Genomic DNA, 13,928 nt, shown 5'->3' with positions numbered 1-13,928 from the left:
GGATGATATGGAGATCACTGGGCCTTGACTTGGGGGGGGGGGGGGGGGTTAATCACGCAACATTGGGGCCTTAAGTCTAATTATTTGGGCCTTAATGTGACTTAAAAGGCCCTAATGCTGCCTTACCTAAAATACCGTGGTGATATTTGTTGCAACAGGTTAGGTAGTAATGAGATGCAAATGCGTGGTTTGCATCTCATTACTATGCAGATGCCTAACGTGACTTGCCCATAAATCACAGTAAAATAACCCCAGCTTTTTGGTGGGGTTATTTGACCGCTTGGGAGCATTGAGCCACAAGGAGAGGGTCCATCTTCAGTTCCCCCACCCCCCGGGGCTACCTGTTAAAAAGCAGTGGTGGTGGTGTCTGGAGGATCTTGTGCATGAGTGAGTTTGTCTGCTCAGTCCAGTGCCTTCCTGAAAATTATCGCCCCTAGTGGTTGTCTCATGAGACTACTGCTAGGGGGTCGTGTTTCCTTATAAAGAAACATACTCCTAGCGGTAGATGCCATTTTCAGGAAGGCGCCGGACGACTGGGCCTCGCTCCTGCCCAAGACCCTGCACACCTCCCACTGAACCTCCCCCCCCCCACTCCCCGGTACCAGCAATTTATTTAAACAGGTACCCCCTGGGAGGGGTTGGGCCAGACTTTGGAGGGGGGGGGGGATGACCCTCCCTCCTTGTGGCCCAGTGGTCCCGGGCTGTTGGGAATAATACTACTTGCAAGCAGTGTTGTAAGGCTTGGATTCAGCAATGTGCGGTACCAGGTCCCATGGGGTATCGAGGTGCAGTAAAGGGTGATCTTTTACCACATCTTGATGAATCCCCCCCCCCCCTTAGTGTATTTTCATTCTTTACAGCCAAAGCTATAGTTTAATTCATAATTACCTCACCTGTTGAAAATTGTTCTTTCTCAAAACAGTAAATTGGGTAGGGAAGTCTGGGAATCTTGCATATAGTTTATTTATGTATGTGGAGCTCTTATGTGCTCCCTGACCAGTCTTCATTGATTTTTGTATCTTTTCACACTGGGAATTTTAGGGGGCTGATAGAGGAAAAGCACAATGAGAATCATTTAATATAATGTGCAGAGGGAGTATGTTTCTGTACAGCACTGCATACATCTAGTACCACTATAGAAATTAGTAGTAGTAGGAAAAATTCTATGAGCCATGCTCTGCATGCTTTCCTCACTTGTTTGTTGTTTACAAAGAAAATTTGATGTGTTATAGTCTGGCCATAAGTACAGCAAAGATAGCCTTGTGGTCTGCACAATGTGTAATGCACTGTGTGGTAATGACCTAGATTTAAGTATCATTTTTGTTGCATTTTATTGTAGGTTGGATTATACTTACCCAAAACTGCATTCTGCAGGATGCTGAAAGACAACAAAGTTCTACAAAAACTGGATCTCCGCAGTTGCTCTGATTGGCTAACAGACAGTGAATTGCTTCCTGTGATTGGCCAAAATCAAAACCTCTTGCAGATCAACTTAAATAAATGTACACTACTGACACGCCAGTCATTGGTGGCGATTTCACTGAGTTGCCCTCACCTGCAAGACATCACCTTAGGCCACTGCGAATGGGTAGATGGCCTGTCCCTTCGGATCCTGACAGATCACTGCAAGGACTTGGAGGGTGTGAACCTCACAGCCTGTCGGCAGTTGAAGGATGAAGCTGTGTGCTACCTGGTGCAGAAGAGCCATCGGTTAAAATCCCTCTCATTGGCTGTGAATGCAAATATTTGTGATGTTGCTGTGGAAGAAACAGCCAAATGCTGTCCAGACTTGGAGCACTTAGATTTGACAGGGTGTCTGCGGGTCAAGAACGAATCCATCAGGTGAGGGGCATAGAGAATTTGTCTGGCCTACATTTAGATATTGTGATGATGTCTGCAGCAGTGGAGGTGGTGACATTAGAAAGAAAGAGATGATCATGTTAGAAAGGAGTCGCTATAACTTCCAAGAACACTAAAATGATAGCGGGGATGAGACTACTTCCATATGAAGAAAGACTAAGGAGGCTAGGGCTTTTCAGCTTGGAGAAGAGACAGCTGAGGGGAGACATGATAGAGGTATATAAAATAATGAGTGGAGTGGAACAGGTGGATGTGAAGCGTCTGTTCACGCTTTCCAAAAATACTAGGACTAGGGGGCATGTGATGAAACTACAGTGTAGTAAATTTAAAACAAATCAGAGAAAAAGTTTCTTCACCCAACGCGTAATTAAACTCTGGAATTCGTTGCTGGAGAACGTGGTGAAGGCGGATAGCTTGGCAGAGTTTAAAAAGGGGTTGGACGGTTTCCTAAAGGACAAGTCCATAAACCGCTACTAAATGGACTTGGGAAAAATCCACAATTCCAGGAATAACATGTATAGAATGTTTGTACGTTTGGGAAGCTTGCCAGGTGCCCTTGACCTGGATTGGCTGCTGTCGTGGACAGGATGCTGGGCTCGATGGACCCTTGGTCTTTTCCCAGTGTGGCATTACTTATTAAATGTATTTCCTTCACTTTCTGAGCTAGTATTTTTTTAATACAATTTTTATTGAGAATAGAATACATACAAAACAAGCAATGTAATAAAATCTCAGTTTCACTAAAATATACCAACCCACCCCCTCCTAATTCTATAGATACCCTTTTTCCTTCCTCAAGAAAAAAAGAAGACAAAAAACCTGTCTTTTTTTTCTTATAACCTCTCACCTCCAACTATAAAACCCATTTCCCCAGTTCATCACCGTCCCCTCCCCCTGTTAATCCCCAAAATACTCAAGCATAGGGAACAAAACAACTCGACTAAGTATTGAAGCAACAATTTGAGGGAATTAAGAACCAAACTACGAGCCAGTGGGGACAATGATTGCAAATAAGTCTCCCAAATAAGCAAAAATGTTTCTTGCATTGAACAGAAAGGGAGGCCCTTTTAGACCCCTAGATTAGCTACTGACGTAATGGGGGAATCGATCTCCACGCCCGATTGGATGGGGAAATCGACAATACCCAAGAAGAAAGGATACATTTTTCCCTATAAGATATGCCTTCTGTAAAAACATTTTTGTTCCTCTCCCCTGAGCATTCCAAGAACCCAAAGCATTCAATAAACAGATCTTACTGATGAAGCACAATTTCCAGAGACCCTTGAACATTTTTCCATAAATCCTGAATGGTAGAACAGACCCCAAAAGCATGGAAATAATTACTCTCTGAGGACAAGCAGGGCATTAATTCTCACAAGTGGGTGAATGACCCACTTCACCCAGTCTGGGACTTATGATTAGCATAAGAGCTTTGTGGAGCGTGAGACATGCTCCACCTCGCATGTGTGAGTGCCTTCCTGCTGCAAGAGCACATTCTCCTCTGTTTTTTTTTTTCTACCATGTTGAGGAGAGGGTGTGTTTTTTTTTTTTGGGGGGGGGGGGGGTTGTGTGTGTGTTCCTGTTGTGGACCCCCCCCCCCCCCCTTTTTGCCTTTTTCCTTATTTTCTAGTTTAACTTTGCCTGGTTTTAAGTTTCCTTTCTTCTCTGTTGTCATTTGGACGTTTTAGGCCTTGACTTTGGCCGGGAGTTTTCCCTTGTTGCCTTGCCTTGCCCTTTTTCAGGCACCATCGCTTCATTTAATTTAGCTGAGGAAGTTTTCCTTCGTGGGAAGGTTCCCAGTGGCTTTTAAGCACTGTACCCGGTGCAATTGGAGGATCTCTGGGAAAGGACATCCATTCTTGGTGTCTTCAGTGACTTGAGCCTGACCATAGTCCAACTAACTTGTGTTCTCTGCCTTTGTATGAAGAAGAGGACCCAAGTTTCCAGAGAGGCTCAGAGAGAGGATTTTTGGAGCCAAGTCCAGTTCCTCTGTATCTGCATCGATGTCAAGCATCACACCGGCATCGGGAGTGTCAGTAAGCATGGCTGCTGTTAAACCCTTGGACACTGGGAGCAGTGAAGCATCGTGTGTCTCCACCTGCCTCAAGGCCTCCTGCTATGCAGGGCCCCCAGGACAGTCCATTTCTGGACCCAACCCTGAGGTGACGTGTGGATTTGACGATGTCCTCTGGCAACTAAGGAGCTGCGAAAGCCAAGAAGCATCGACATCAATCGCTCTTGATGCATGGTGCCAGGAGCTCCGGGGCGTCGATGGATTCGGACCTGAGAAGTGTCAGCGCCAGGAGGACTGTTCGCTCTCTATACAGTAGGTGCCAATACGTCGTTCTACCAGCAGCCAACAGCTAGCTCCCGCATCGACCTCAATAATTTTGCAACCTGTGCCTCAACTGACACCCTAGTCTTTCCCAGTGTTGGCCCTCGATGAGCTTATCCAAGCCTTGCTCCCTGAGCTGCTGGATGGCCTTCTGCAATGGTGTTCACTACGCCTACCCTGCCTCCCGTTGTGGCCTTGCTTGGCCCTCAGCCTGCGTTGTGGCCTCCTACACAGATGCCGCATGCAGCACTGGTGTCGACTGCCACCCAAGCCGGCACTCCCTTGATATCAATGGAGGAAACTTCACCAGAGTCGAGGCGGGAATCGACTTTTCAACGCTATTCCCGAGGACATGACTCCTCCACGTTGAGGCAGGTTCGGTCTCAACAGTCCTTCCAGGAGGTATTGTCTGTCACCAAAGAAAGAGCGCTCATGGGATTCAGAGGAGGATCCAAGGTACTTTTCTTCAGATGAGTCCTATGGAATTCCCTCTGAACCGTCCTCTCCACCTGAAAGGTGAAAGTCTCCTCCGGAGAGCCTTTCATTCCCTTCTTTTGCCAAGGAAATGGCTGATGCCATTCCATTTCCTTTGGAAGTGGAGGATGAGCCCTAGGGAGGCTGTGACTGTCCCTGTTCATGAGGTACTCCCAGGAAGTCCTTGTTAGGAATTGGGAGTCCCCTTCGTTGGTCCCAGTCATGTCCAAGAAGATCAATACCATACACTGGATCCACAGTTCACCTGGTTTTGATAAGCTTCAGTTGCCTCACAATTCCATGGTGGTAGAATTCGCTCTCAAAAGAGCCAGGAGTTCCAGGGACTATGCCTTGGTGCCCCCAAGTAGAGAAGTTAGAACCCTGGATTCTTTTGGGAGAAAGATGTTCCAGGCTTCAATGCTTTATCATCCGAATACAATCCTACCAGCTCTTCATGAGCATCTACTTGCAAAACTCAGTTCGCAAGTTGTCGGACCTGTCTGAGACGCTCCCTCTGGAGCAGGCAGAGTCACTTTGCCGGTTGGTCAAGCAGCAGAAGGTGTGTCGAAAGTTCTTGGCTAGGGGCACTTAACTTTGACGTGGCATCCATGATCTTTGCCCAAAGTATAGTAATGCACAGACTCTCATGGCTGCGTGTTTCTGACTTTGGACATTCTGTTTAGCAGGGGATAACCTTTTTGGAGAGAAGGCCAAGGAGGTCGCAGACCAAATTAAAAAAAAAAATACTGATACCATCTCTTCTCTCTCTTGCCAGGTGCCTTCTGCATCTACCTCCTCAGCTAGAAGGACTTTTGGCAAGCCAAGGAGGAGTCCTATTGCTATCAGAGGTGCAAGTACAATCCCTCGACTTGTCAGCCTGCTCAGGCTCTACCCTAGTATGCTCGTTCATGTCAACAGTGTGCGCCAAAGGCCTCTGCTGCTCCCCAGGCAAAGCAAAGGGATGAGCTTTTGACTGGATCCAGCAGAGCATAGCTGCAGTAAAAGTGTCTGCCCTGGATGACTTGCTGGTCGGGGGAGGCTGACATTTTTTCAAGAATGGCCCCTTATAACCTCTGACTGGTGGGTTCTTCAAATACTCCGTCTCAGATACGCATTCAGTTGGTATCTAAAACCTCCAAATTGCTCAATCGTTCAGCTGTCAGTACAGGCAAGTACTTGCAGAGGAACTCTGTCCTTCTGAAGACCCATGCGGTAGAGACTGTTCCACCAGGGGAGGAAGGGTGGGGATTGTATTCCAGGTACTTCCTTATTCAGAAGAAAACAGGGGAGATGCGTCCTACCCTAGACCTAAGGGCCCTGAACAAATTTCTAGTCCAAGAAAAGTTCAGGATGGTTTCCCTGGGCACCCTTCTCCCAATGATTCAGGAAAATGATTGGCTGTGCTCTCTGGACTTAAAGGATGCATATACTCACATTCTGATACTTTCAGCCCACAGGAAGTATCTTATATTTTGACTGGGAGCACATCATTTTCAGTACCGCTTGTTGCCTTTTGGCCTCAGCTCCCAGAGTCTTCACCAAATGTCTAGCGGTAGTTGCAGCATTGGTATGCAAACTAGGAGACTGTGTTCCCATATCTCGACAATTGGCTGGTAAAGGGCACCTCTCTGGACAGTGTTCAGAAGTCCATGCAGATGACTATTCGGGTGCTCGAGCTACTAGGGTTTGTTTTAAACTACCCCTTTGCTCTGTCCAGCAATTGGAGTTCATAGGAGCCTTGCTCGATACACAGACAGTTCAAGCCTATCTTCCAGAGAAGAGAGCGGACACTTGTTGCACTCACTTCCAGGGTTCGAGCCTCTCAGCAGGTCACTGCTCTGCAGATGTTGAGATTGTTGGGCCACATGGCTTCCACAGTGTATGTTACACCCATGAGATGTCTTCACATGAGATCAGCTGAATGGACCCTGGCTTCTCAGTGGTGTCAGGCCACGGGGAGCCTGGAAGATGTCATCCAAGTGTCCCTGGAGCTTGTACGCTCCCTTCAGTGGTGGACCATTCGATCCAATTTGACTCTGGGACTTCCATTCCAAATTCCTCAGCCACAAAAGGTGCTGACTACGGATGCATCTCTTCTGGGATGGGGGGCTTATGTAGATGGGCTTCACACCCAAGGTGTTTGGTCCACCCAGGAAACAAATCTTCAGATCAATCTCCTGGAGCTCCTGGCAATCTGGAATGCTCTAAAGCCTGCACCTGAGCCACTTATATTTGATAATAATTTGCCTAAAATCAACAAGATTTGGTTCTTAGTACGGGGGAGAAATTGAATTTTGAGAAATCATCTCAAAGTGTTGGGATTCATCTTGGACACACCTTTAACTTTAAAAACCAAGTACACAATTTAAGTACAAGAATATTTTTTTAATTTAGACAAGAGCAAAATGCTCTTTTCCCCCCCCCCCCCCCAAAAAAAAACTTTTACAAAGGAAGCGGCCCACCGCAGGCAGCCATCGGCAGTCAGCTCTGCATCGGCTTCTCCTCTCTCCTCTCACGTCACTGCCTCTGGAGTAGAACCCCGGAGGAGCACAGCGACATGAGAGGTGAGAGGAGGAGCGGATGCACGACTCACAGCCGATAGCTGCCTGCGGTGCCCTGCTTCCTTTTTCAAAGCATTTTTGCAGGTTTCCTTTTTTTGGGTTTTGGAAGAGGGGGTCCTGCACAGCTGTCTCCACTGTAGCCCAAGGCTACGCAACAGTTATGGCAGACAGCGGAGTCCGGGTGGGGCCTGAGATAACGGAGGGGGAAGGGGTCCTGAGACCAGAGATGGAGGGGGGGAGGGGGTCCTGAGAGCACAGACGAAGGGGGGAGGGGGGGATCCAGAGACCTGAGAGGAGTGGTGGAGGGAGACCTGAGAGGAGGGAGGGAGACAGACCAGAGGGGGAGGGGTCCTACGACCACAGAGCGGGACAGGCAGGGGGAGGGGGTCATGCGAACACAGGTAGGGAGGGGGGAGGTATCTCTGTCACAAACACAATCTCTCTCTCTCTCCCATACACTGTCTACAACACACGCTATGTCTCACATTATCACATTCACTCTGTGTCACACAAGCACTATCAAACACTCTCTCAATCTCATACACTCTCGATCTCACAGAGAGTCTGTGTATCACACACATACTCTCTCACACTCTGTCTCACACAAAAACTCTCACTCACACACACTATCTGTGTGAAACACTCTCACATTCACTGTGGCTCACATACGCACTCACACACACTCTCTAACAGACACACTCGCAGCCACACGCATTCACTCTCTCTCTCTCATACAGTCTCTCTCAAACATACATATTCTGAGGAAAACCTTGCTAGCGCCCTTTTCATTTGTGTCAGAAACGGGCCTTTTTTACTAGTTTATTCAGATTGTATATAGTTTCAGGTTAATCTGCGTTCTCCGAGGACAAGCAGGCTGCTTGTTCTCACTGATGGGTGACGTCAACGGCAGCCCCCTCCAATCGGAATCTTCACTAGCAAAGGCCTTTGCTAGCCCTCGCACACCGATGCGCACCGCGCATGCGCGGCCGTCTTCCCGCCCGAACCGGCTCGTGTTCGTCAGTCTTCTTTTGTCCGCGTTCGGGACAGTCGTGTTTTGCCGCCGTTTCGTGCCCCTCAAATTGACCTCGCGCGTCTTCGCGATTTTCGCTAAAAAAAAAAAAAAAAAAGAGACCTTTACGGTCTTTACCCCTTTCTCGTGTTTCCAGCTTTTTCCCCGCGTAAGTTTCCTTTCGCTTCGGGACTGGCCTATTTGGCCTTGGTACGGGTTTTTTCTCCCTTCTTTTTGGTGCCTTTTGTCATCATCGCGAACTTTGATTTCGCCGGCGTGATTTTTCCGCCCATGTCATCGAAGTCTTCCAGCGGCTTCAAGAATTGCACCCAGTGCGCCTGGGTAATCTCGCTCACTGATAGGCACGCTTCATGTCTTCAGTGTCTGGGGGCTGGGCACCGCCCGCAGGCCTGCAGTCTTTGTGCTCTTTTGAAAAAGAGGACTCAGGTAGCAAGATTGGCCCAGTGGAACGCGTTGTTCTCGGGCTCTTCGACGAAAACAGCACGGGACACTTCGAGTGCATCGACGTCGACAGCATCGAAGTCTCCGATCTCGGCATCGACTGCATCGAGGCCTCTACCTCCTGCATCGTCGGTACCGAGACATTGAAAGGCTGCGTCGACGTCGGTGGTATCGGGGCCTCCATTATTGCTGATGTCGTCGGACGGTGGTGCTTCGTCTGGAGTGCAGGTGAGGGCTGTCCATTCCCCTGCTGGTGGCGGTGAGCCTTCGGGTGGGTCTCCCCCTGCCCTGAGGGCTCCTGCGGTACAGCCCCCCCGAGATCGACCTTCTTCGGCCTCGGCCCCGAGGAAGCGACGATTGGATTCTACGTCCTCCTTGTCGGTACCGGGAAGCTCCGGTGACATGCTTCGCTTGAAAAAGTCAAAGAAGCATCGTCACCGGTCTCCTTCCCGTCTCGGTACCGAGAGCTCTGGGTCGCCGAGGCAGTCGGCACCCAGTAGGCATCGGCACCGGGAGGACCGCTCACCCTCTGTTCAGGAGGTGTCGATGCGCTTCCCCTTGGACAGCCCGGAACCGCCTCCACGCCCGGAACAGACTCTGACCTTGACGCCTGCATCGGCTTCACAGTCTTTCTCCACAGCCGCTCTGCACGAGAGTCTCCGGGCCGTTCTTCCAGAGATTCTGGGAGAGCTGTTGCGCCCTTCTCCTCCGGTACCGGGGGCGCTTGCGCCGCCGGTACCGTCGAGTGAGGCGACGGCTGGCCCCTTGCCCGGGGTGAGGTCTCCGGCGACGGTACCGCTTGCGGTGCCGACAACGGCCGCCTCCCAGGCAGACTCCCCGACGACGTCGGCGGAGGGAGCTTCGCCGGTGCTGGCGAGGGAGTCCACCTCTCGACGCTCCTACCGTGGCCGTGTTTCCACGGAGTCGAGTCGGACACGGCTTCAGACGCAGGTTCGTGAACTTGTGTCTGATACCGATGGTGAGGCCTCGTGGGAGGAGGAGGAGGACATCAGATATTTCTCTGACGAGGAGTCTGATGGCCTTCCTTCTGATCCCACTCCCGCTCCTGAAAGGCAGCTTTCTCCTCCCGAGATTCTGTCTTTTGCGGCCTTTGTCCTGGAGATGTCTACGGCCATCCCCTTCCCGGTGGTTGTAGAGGATGAGCCCAGGGCTGAAATGTTTGAGCTCTTGGACTATCCTTCTCCACCTAAGGAATCGTCCACAGTACCCATGCATCATGTCCTAAAAAAGACATTGCTGGCGAACTTGACCAAGCCTCTAACTAATCCCCACATTCCCAAGAAGATCGAATCCCAGTATCGGATCCATGGGGACCCAGAGCTGATGTGCACTCAGTTGCCTCACGACTCTGGTGTGGTGGAGCTGGCCCTAAAGAAGGCTAAGAGTTGTAGAGAGCATGCTTCGGCGCCCCCGGGCAAAGACTCTAGAACCTTAGACTCCTTTGGGAGGAAGGCCTATCATTCCTCTATGCTCGTGGCCAAGATTCAGTCCTACCAGCTCTACACGAGCATCCATATGCGGAACAATGTGAGGCAGTTGGCGGGCTTGGTGGACAAGCTCCCCCCTGAGCAAGCCAAGCCGTTTCATGAGGTGGTCAGGCAGCTGAAGGCGTGCAGAAAATTCCTGGCCAGAGGGGTGTATGATACCTTTGATGTTGCGTCCAGGGCCGCTGCTCAAGGTGTGGTGATGCGCAGACTCTCATGGCTGCGTGCCTCCGACCTGGAGAATAGGATCCAGCAGCAGATTGCGGACTCTCCTTGCCGAGCGGACAACATTTTTGGAGAAAAGGTCGAACAGGTGGTAGAACAGCTCCACCAGCGGGATACCGCTTTCGACAAATTCTCCCGCCGGCAGCCTTCAGCATCTACCTCCTCAGGTAGACGTTTTTATGGGGGAAGGAGGGCTGTTCCCTACTCTTCTGGTAAGCGTAGGTACAACCCTCCCTCTCGACAGCCTGCGGCCCAGGCTAAGCCCCAGCGCGCTCGCTCTCGTCAGCAGCGTGCGCCTCAGCAAGGCCCCATGGCTCCCCAGCAAAAGCAGGGGGCGAGCTTTTGACTGGCTCCAGCAGAGCATAGCCGACATCAACATGTCCGTGCCGGGCGATCTGCCGGTTGGGGGGAGGTTGAAAGTTTTTCACCAAAGGTGGCCTCTTATAACCTCCGACCGTTGGGTTCTTCAAATAGTCCGGCAAGGGTACACCCTCAATTTGGCCTCGAAGCCTCCAAATTGCCCACCGGGAGCTCATTCCTACAGCTTCCAACACAAGCAGGTACTTGCAGAGGAACTCTCCGCCCTTCTCAGCGCCAGTGCGGTCGAGCCCGTGCCATCTGGGCAAGAAGGGCTGGGATTCTATTCCAGGTACTTCCTTGTGGAAAAGAAAACAGGGGGGATGCGTCCCATCCTAGACCTAAGGGCCCTGAACAAATATCTGATCAAGGAAAAGTTCAGGATGCTTTCCCTGGGCACCCTTCTTCCCATGATTCAGGAAAATGATTGGCTATGCTCTCTGGACTTGAAGGACGCCTACACACACATCCCGATATTGCCAGTTCACAGGCAGTATCTGCGATTTCGTCTGGGCACACGTCACTTCCAGTACTGTGTGCTACCCTTTGGGCTCGCCTCTGCGCCCAGAGTGTTCACGAAGTGCCTGGCTGTAGTAGCAGCAGCGCTTCGCAGGCTGGGAGTGCACGTGTTCCCTTATCTCAACGATTGGCTGGTGAAGAACACATCCGAGGCAGGAGCTCTACAGTCCATGCAGATGACTATTCGACTCCTGGAGTTACTGGGGTTTGTGATAAATTACCCAAAGTCCCATCTTCTCCCGGTGCAGAGACTCAAATTCATAGGAGCTCTGCTGGATTCTCGGACGGCTCGTGCCTATCTTCCGGAGACAAGGGCCAACAATCTGCTGTCCCTCGTCTCCAGGGTACGAGCATCCCAGTAGATCACAGCTCGGCAGATGTTGAGATTGCTTGGCCACATGGCCTCCACAGTTCATGTGACTCCCATGGCCCGTCTTCACATGTGATCTGCTCAATGGACCCTAGCTTCCCAGTGGTTTCAGGCTGCTGGGGATCTAGAGGACGTGATCCACCTGTCCACGAGTTTTCTCAAATCCCTGCAATGGTGGACGATTTGGTCCAATTTGACTCTGGGACGCCCTTTCCAAATTCCTCAGCCGCAAAAAGTGCTGACTACGGATGCGTCTCTCCTGGGGTGGGGAGCTCATGTCGATGGGCTTCACACCCAGGGAAGCTGGTCCCTCCAAGAACGCGATGTGCAGATCAATCTCCTGGAGTTACGAGCGGTCTGGAACGCTCTGAAGGCTTTCAGAGATCGGCTGTCCCACAAAATTATCCAAATTCAGACAGACAACTAGGTTGCCATGTATTACATCAACAAGCAGGAGGGCACCGGATCTCGCCCCCTGTGTCAGGAAGCCGTCAGCATGTGGCTGTGGGCTCGTCGTTACGGCATGTTGCTCCAAGCCACAAATCTGGCAGGCGTAAACAACAGTCTGGCCGACAGGTTGAGCAGGATTATGCAACCTCACGAGTGGTCGCTGAACTACAGAGTAGTGCGCCGGATCTTCCAAGTGTGGGGCACCCCCTTGGTAGATTTCTTTGCATCTCGAGCCAACCACAAGGTCCCTCAGTTCTGTTCCAGACTTCAGGCCCACGGCCGACTGGCATCGGATGCCTTCCTCCTGGATTGGGGGGGAAGGCCTGCTGTATGCTTATCCTCCCATACCTCTGGTGGGGAAGACTTTGTTGAAACTCAAGCAAGACCGAGGCACCATGATTCTGATTGCTCCCTTTTGGCCGCGTCAGATCTGGTTCCCTTTTCTTCTGGAGTTGTCCTCCGAAGAACCGTGGAGATTGGAGTGTTTTCCGACCCTCATCACACAGGACGAAGGGGCGCTTCTGCATCCCAACCTCCAGTCTCTGGCTGTCACGGCTTGGATGTTGAGAGCGTAGACTTTGCCTCTTTGGGTCTGTCGGAGGGTGTCTCCCGTGTCTTGCTTGCTTCCAGAAAAGAATCCACCAAGAGGAGTTACTTCTTCTATGGAGGAGGTTTGCCGTTTGGTGTGACAGCAAGGCCTTAGATCCTCGCTCCTGTCCTACACAGACCCTGCTTGAATACCTTCTGCACTTGTCTGAGTCTGGTCTCAAGACCAACTCTGTAAGGGTTCACCTTAGCGCAATTAGTGCATACCATTACAGTGTGGAAGGTAAGCCTATCTCAGGGCAGCCTTTAGTTGTTCGCTTCATGAGAGGTTTGCTTTTGTCAAAGCCCCCCGTCAAACCTCCTACAGTGTCATGGGATCTCAATGTCGTCCTCACCCAGCTGATGAAACCTCCTTTTGAGCCACTGAACTCCTGCCATCTGAAGTACTTGACCTGGAAGGTCATTTTCTTGGTGGCAGTTACTTCAGCTCGTAGAGTCAGTGAGCTTCAGGCCCTGGTAGCCCAGGCCCCTTACACTAAATTTCATCATAATAGAGTAGTCCTCGGAGGAAGTGACGTCACCGGAGAGCATGGCTGCCTAACTTCTGTGCTCCCGAGTACCCGAGGTGCAAAGAGCGCTACCCGGCACTTACAATAAGCAAGGAGGGCAAAGAAAACGGCGCCACTTAAGAACGAGGAGCGGAGGAGGCCAGAGACGTCCATGCAAAGGCGGTCTATGCCGCTAAACCTGTCAAAATTCACGTATAAGAAAGGCGCGACGAAATCCAACATGGCGGCCAGAGCGAACGAAGAAATGGCGGAGCGAATGGATGCGGAATTGCAACCATCGGGAGACATGTTCGCATCGCAGACCCAGGGAGAGCCTGAGGGGGCCGGACTGCCGGAGCTATGCGCTTGGATCCAGGAAATCCGATCGGATCTAAAAGCCATGAGGTCAGAGCTGGCGACGCTGGGGGCTGACCTGAGAGGGGAGATAGCTGAGCTCGGACACCGGGTGGAGGAGGCGGAAGGCCGAATAGATGACCATTCGGAGTCCCTGGGCTCCCTTGAGAGGCAGATCGCAGATGAGCGAATAGGGCAGCAGCTTTTCTCTGAAAAACTGGAGGATCTGGAAAATAGGAGCAGGCGCCATAACATCCGCATTCGGGGCTTGCCGGAGGTTTCAAAGTATCAAAATAGTGAGCAAGTGGTCCAGCAAATTGCCAGCAATGTTCTAGCGAACACGGAGGATCCGA

At 51.1% G+C, this 13,928-nt stretch overlaps 1 protein-coding gene across 2 annotated transcripts in view; it reads left to right on the top strand.

Annotated features, from left to right (window-relative positions):
- Positions 1-13,928, top strand: part of FBXL15 (F-box and leucine rich repeat protein 15) — a 77,079-nt gene that overhangs the window by 33,888 nt on the left and 29,263 nt on the right. For both annotated transcript variants that reach the window (XM_030203549.1, XM_030203548.1), the window contains exon 3: positions 1,340-1,842. In XM_030203549.1, the coding sequence (XP_030059409.1) occupies positions 1,340-1,842 (503 nt within the window). The remainder of the gene's footprint in view (positions 1-1,339; positions 1,843-13,928) is intronic.

The sequence above is a fragment of the Microcaecilia unicolor genome, chromosome 5 (assembly GCF_901765095.1).
Source record: "Microcaecilia unicolor chromosome 5, aMicUni1.1, whole genome shotgun sequence".
Lineage (NCBI taxonomy): Eukaryota > Metazoa > Chordata > Amphibia > Gymnophiona > Siphonopidae > Microcaecilia > Microcaecilia unicolor.
Note: the sequence above shows the minus strand (reverse complement) of the source record. Positions and strands in the feature narration are given on the sequence as shown.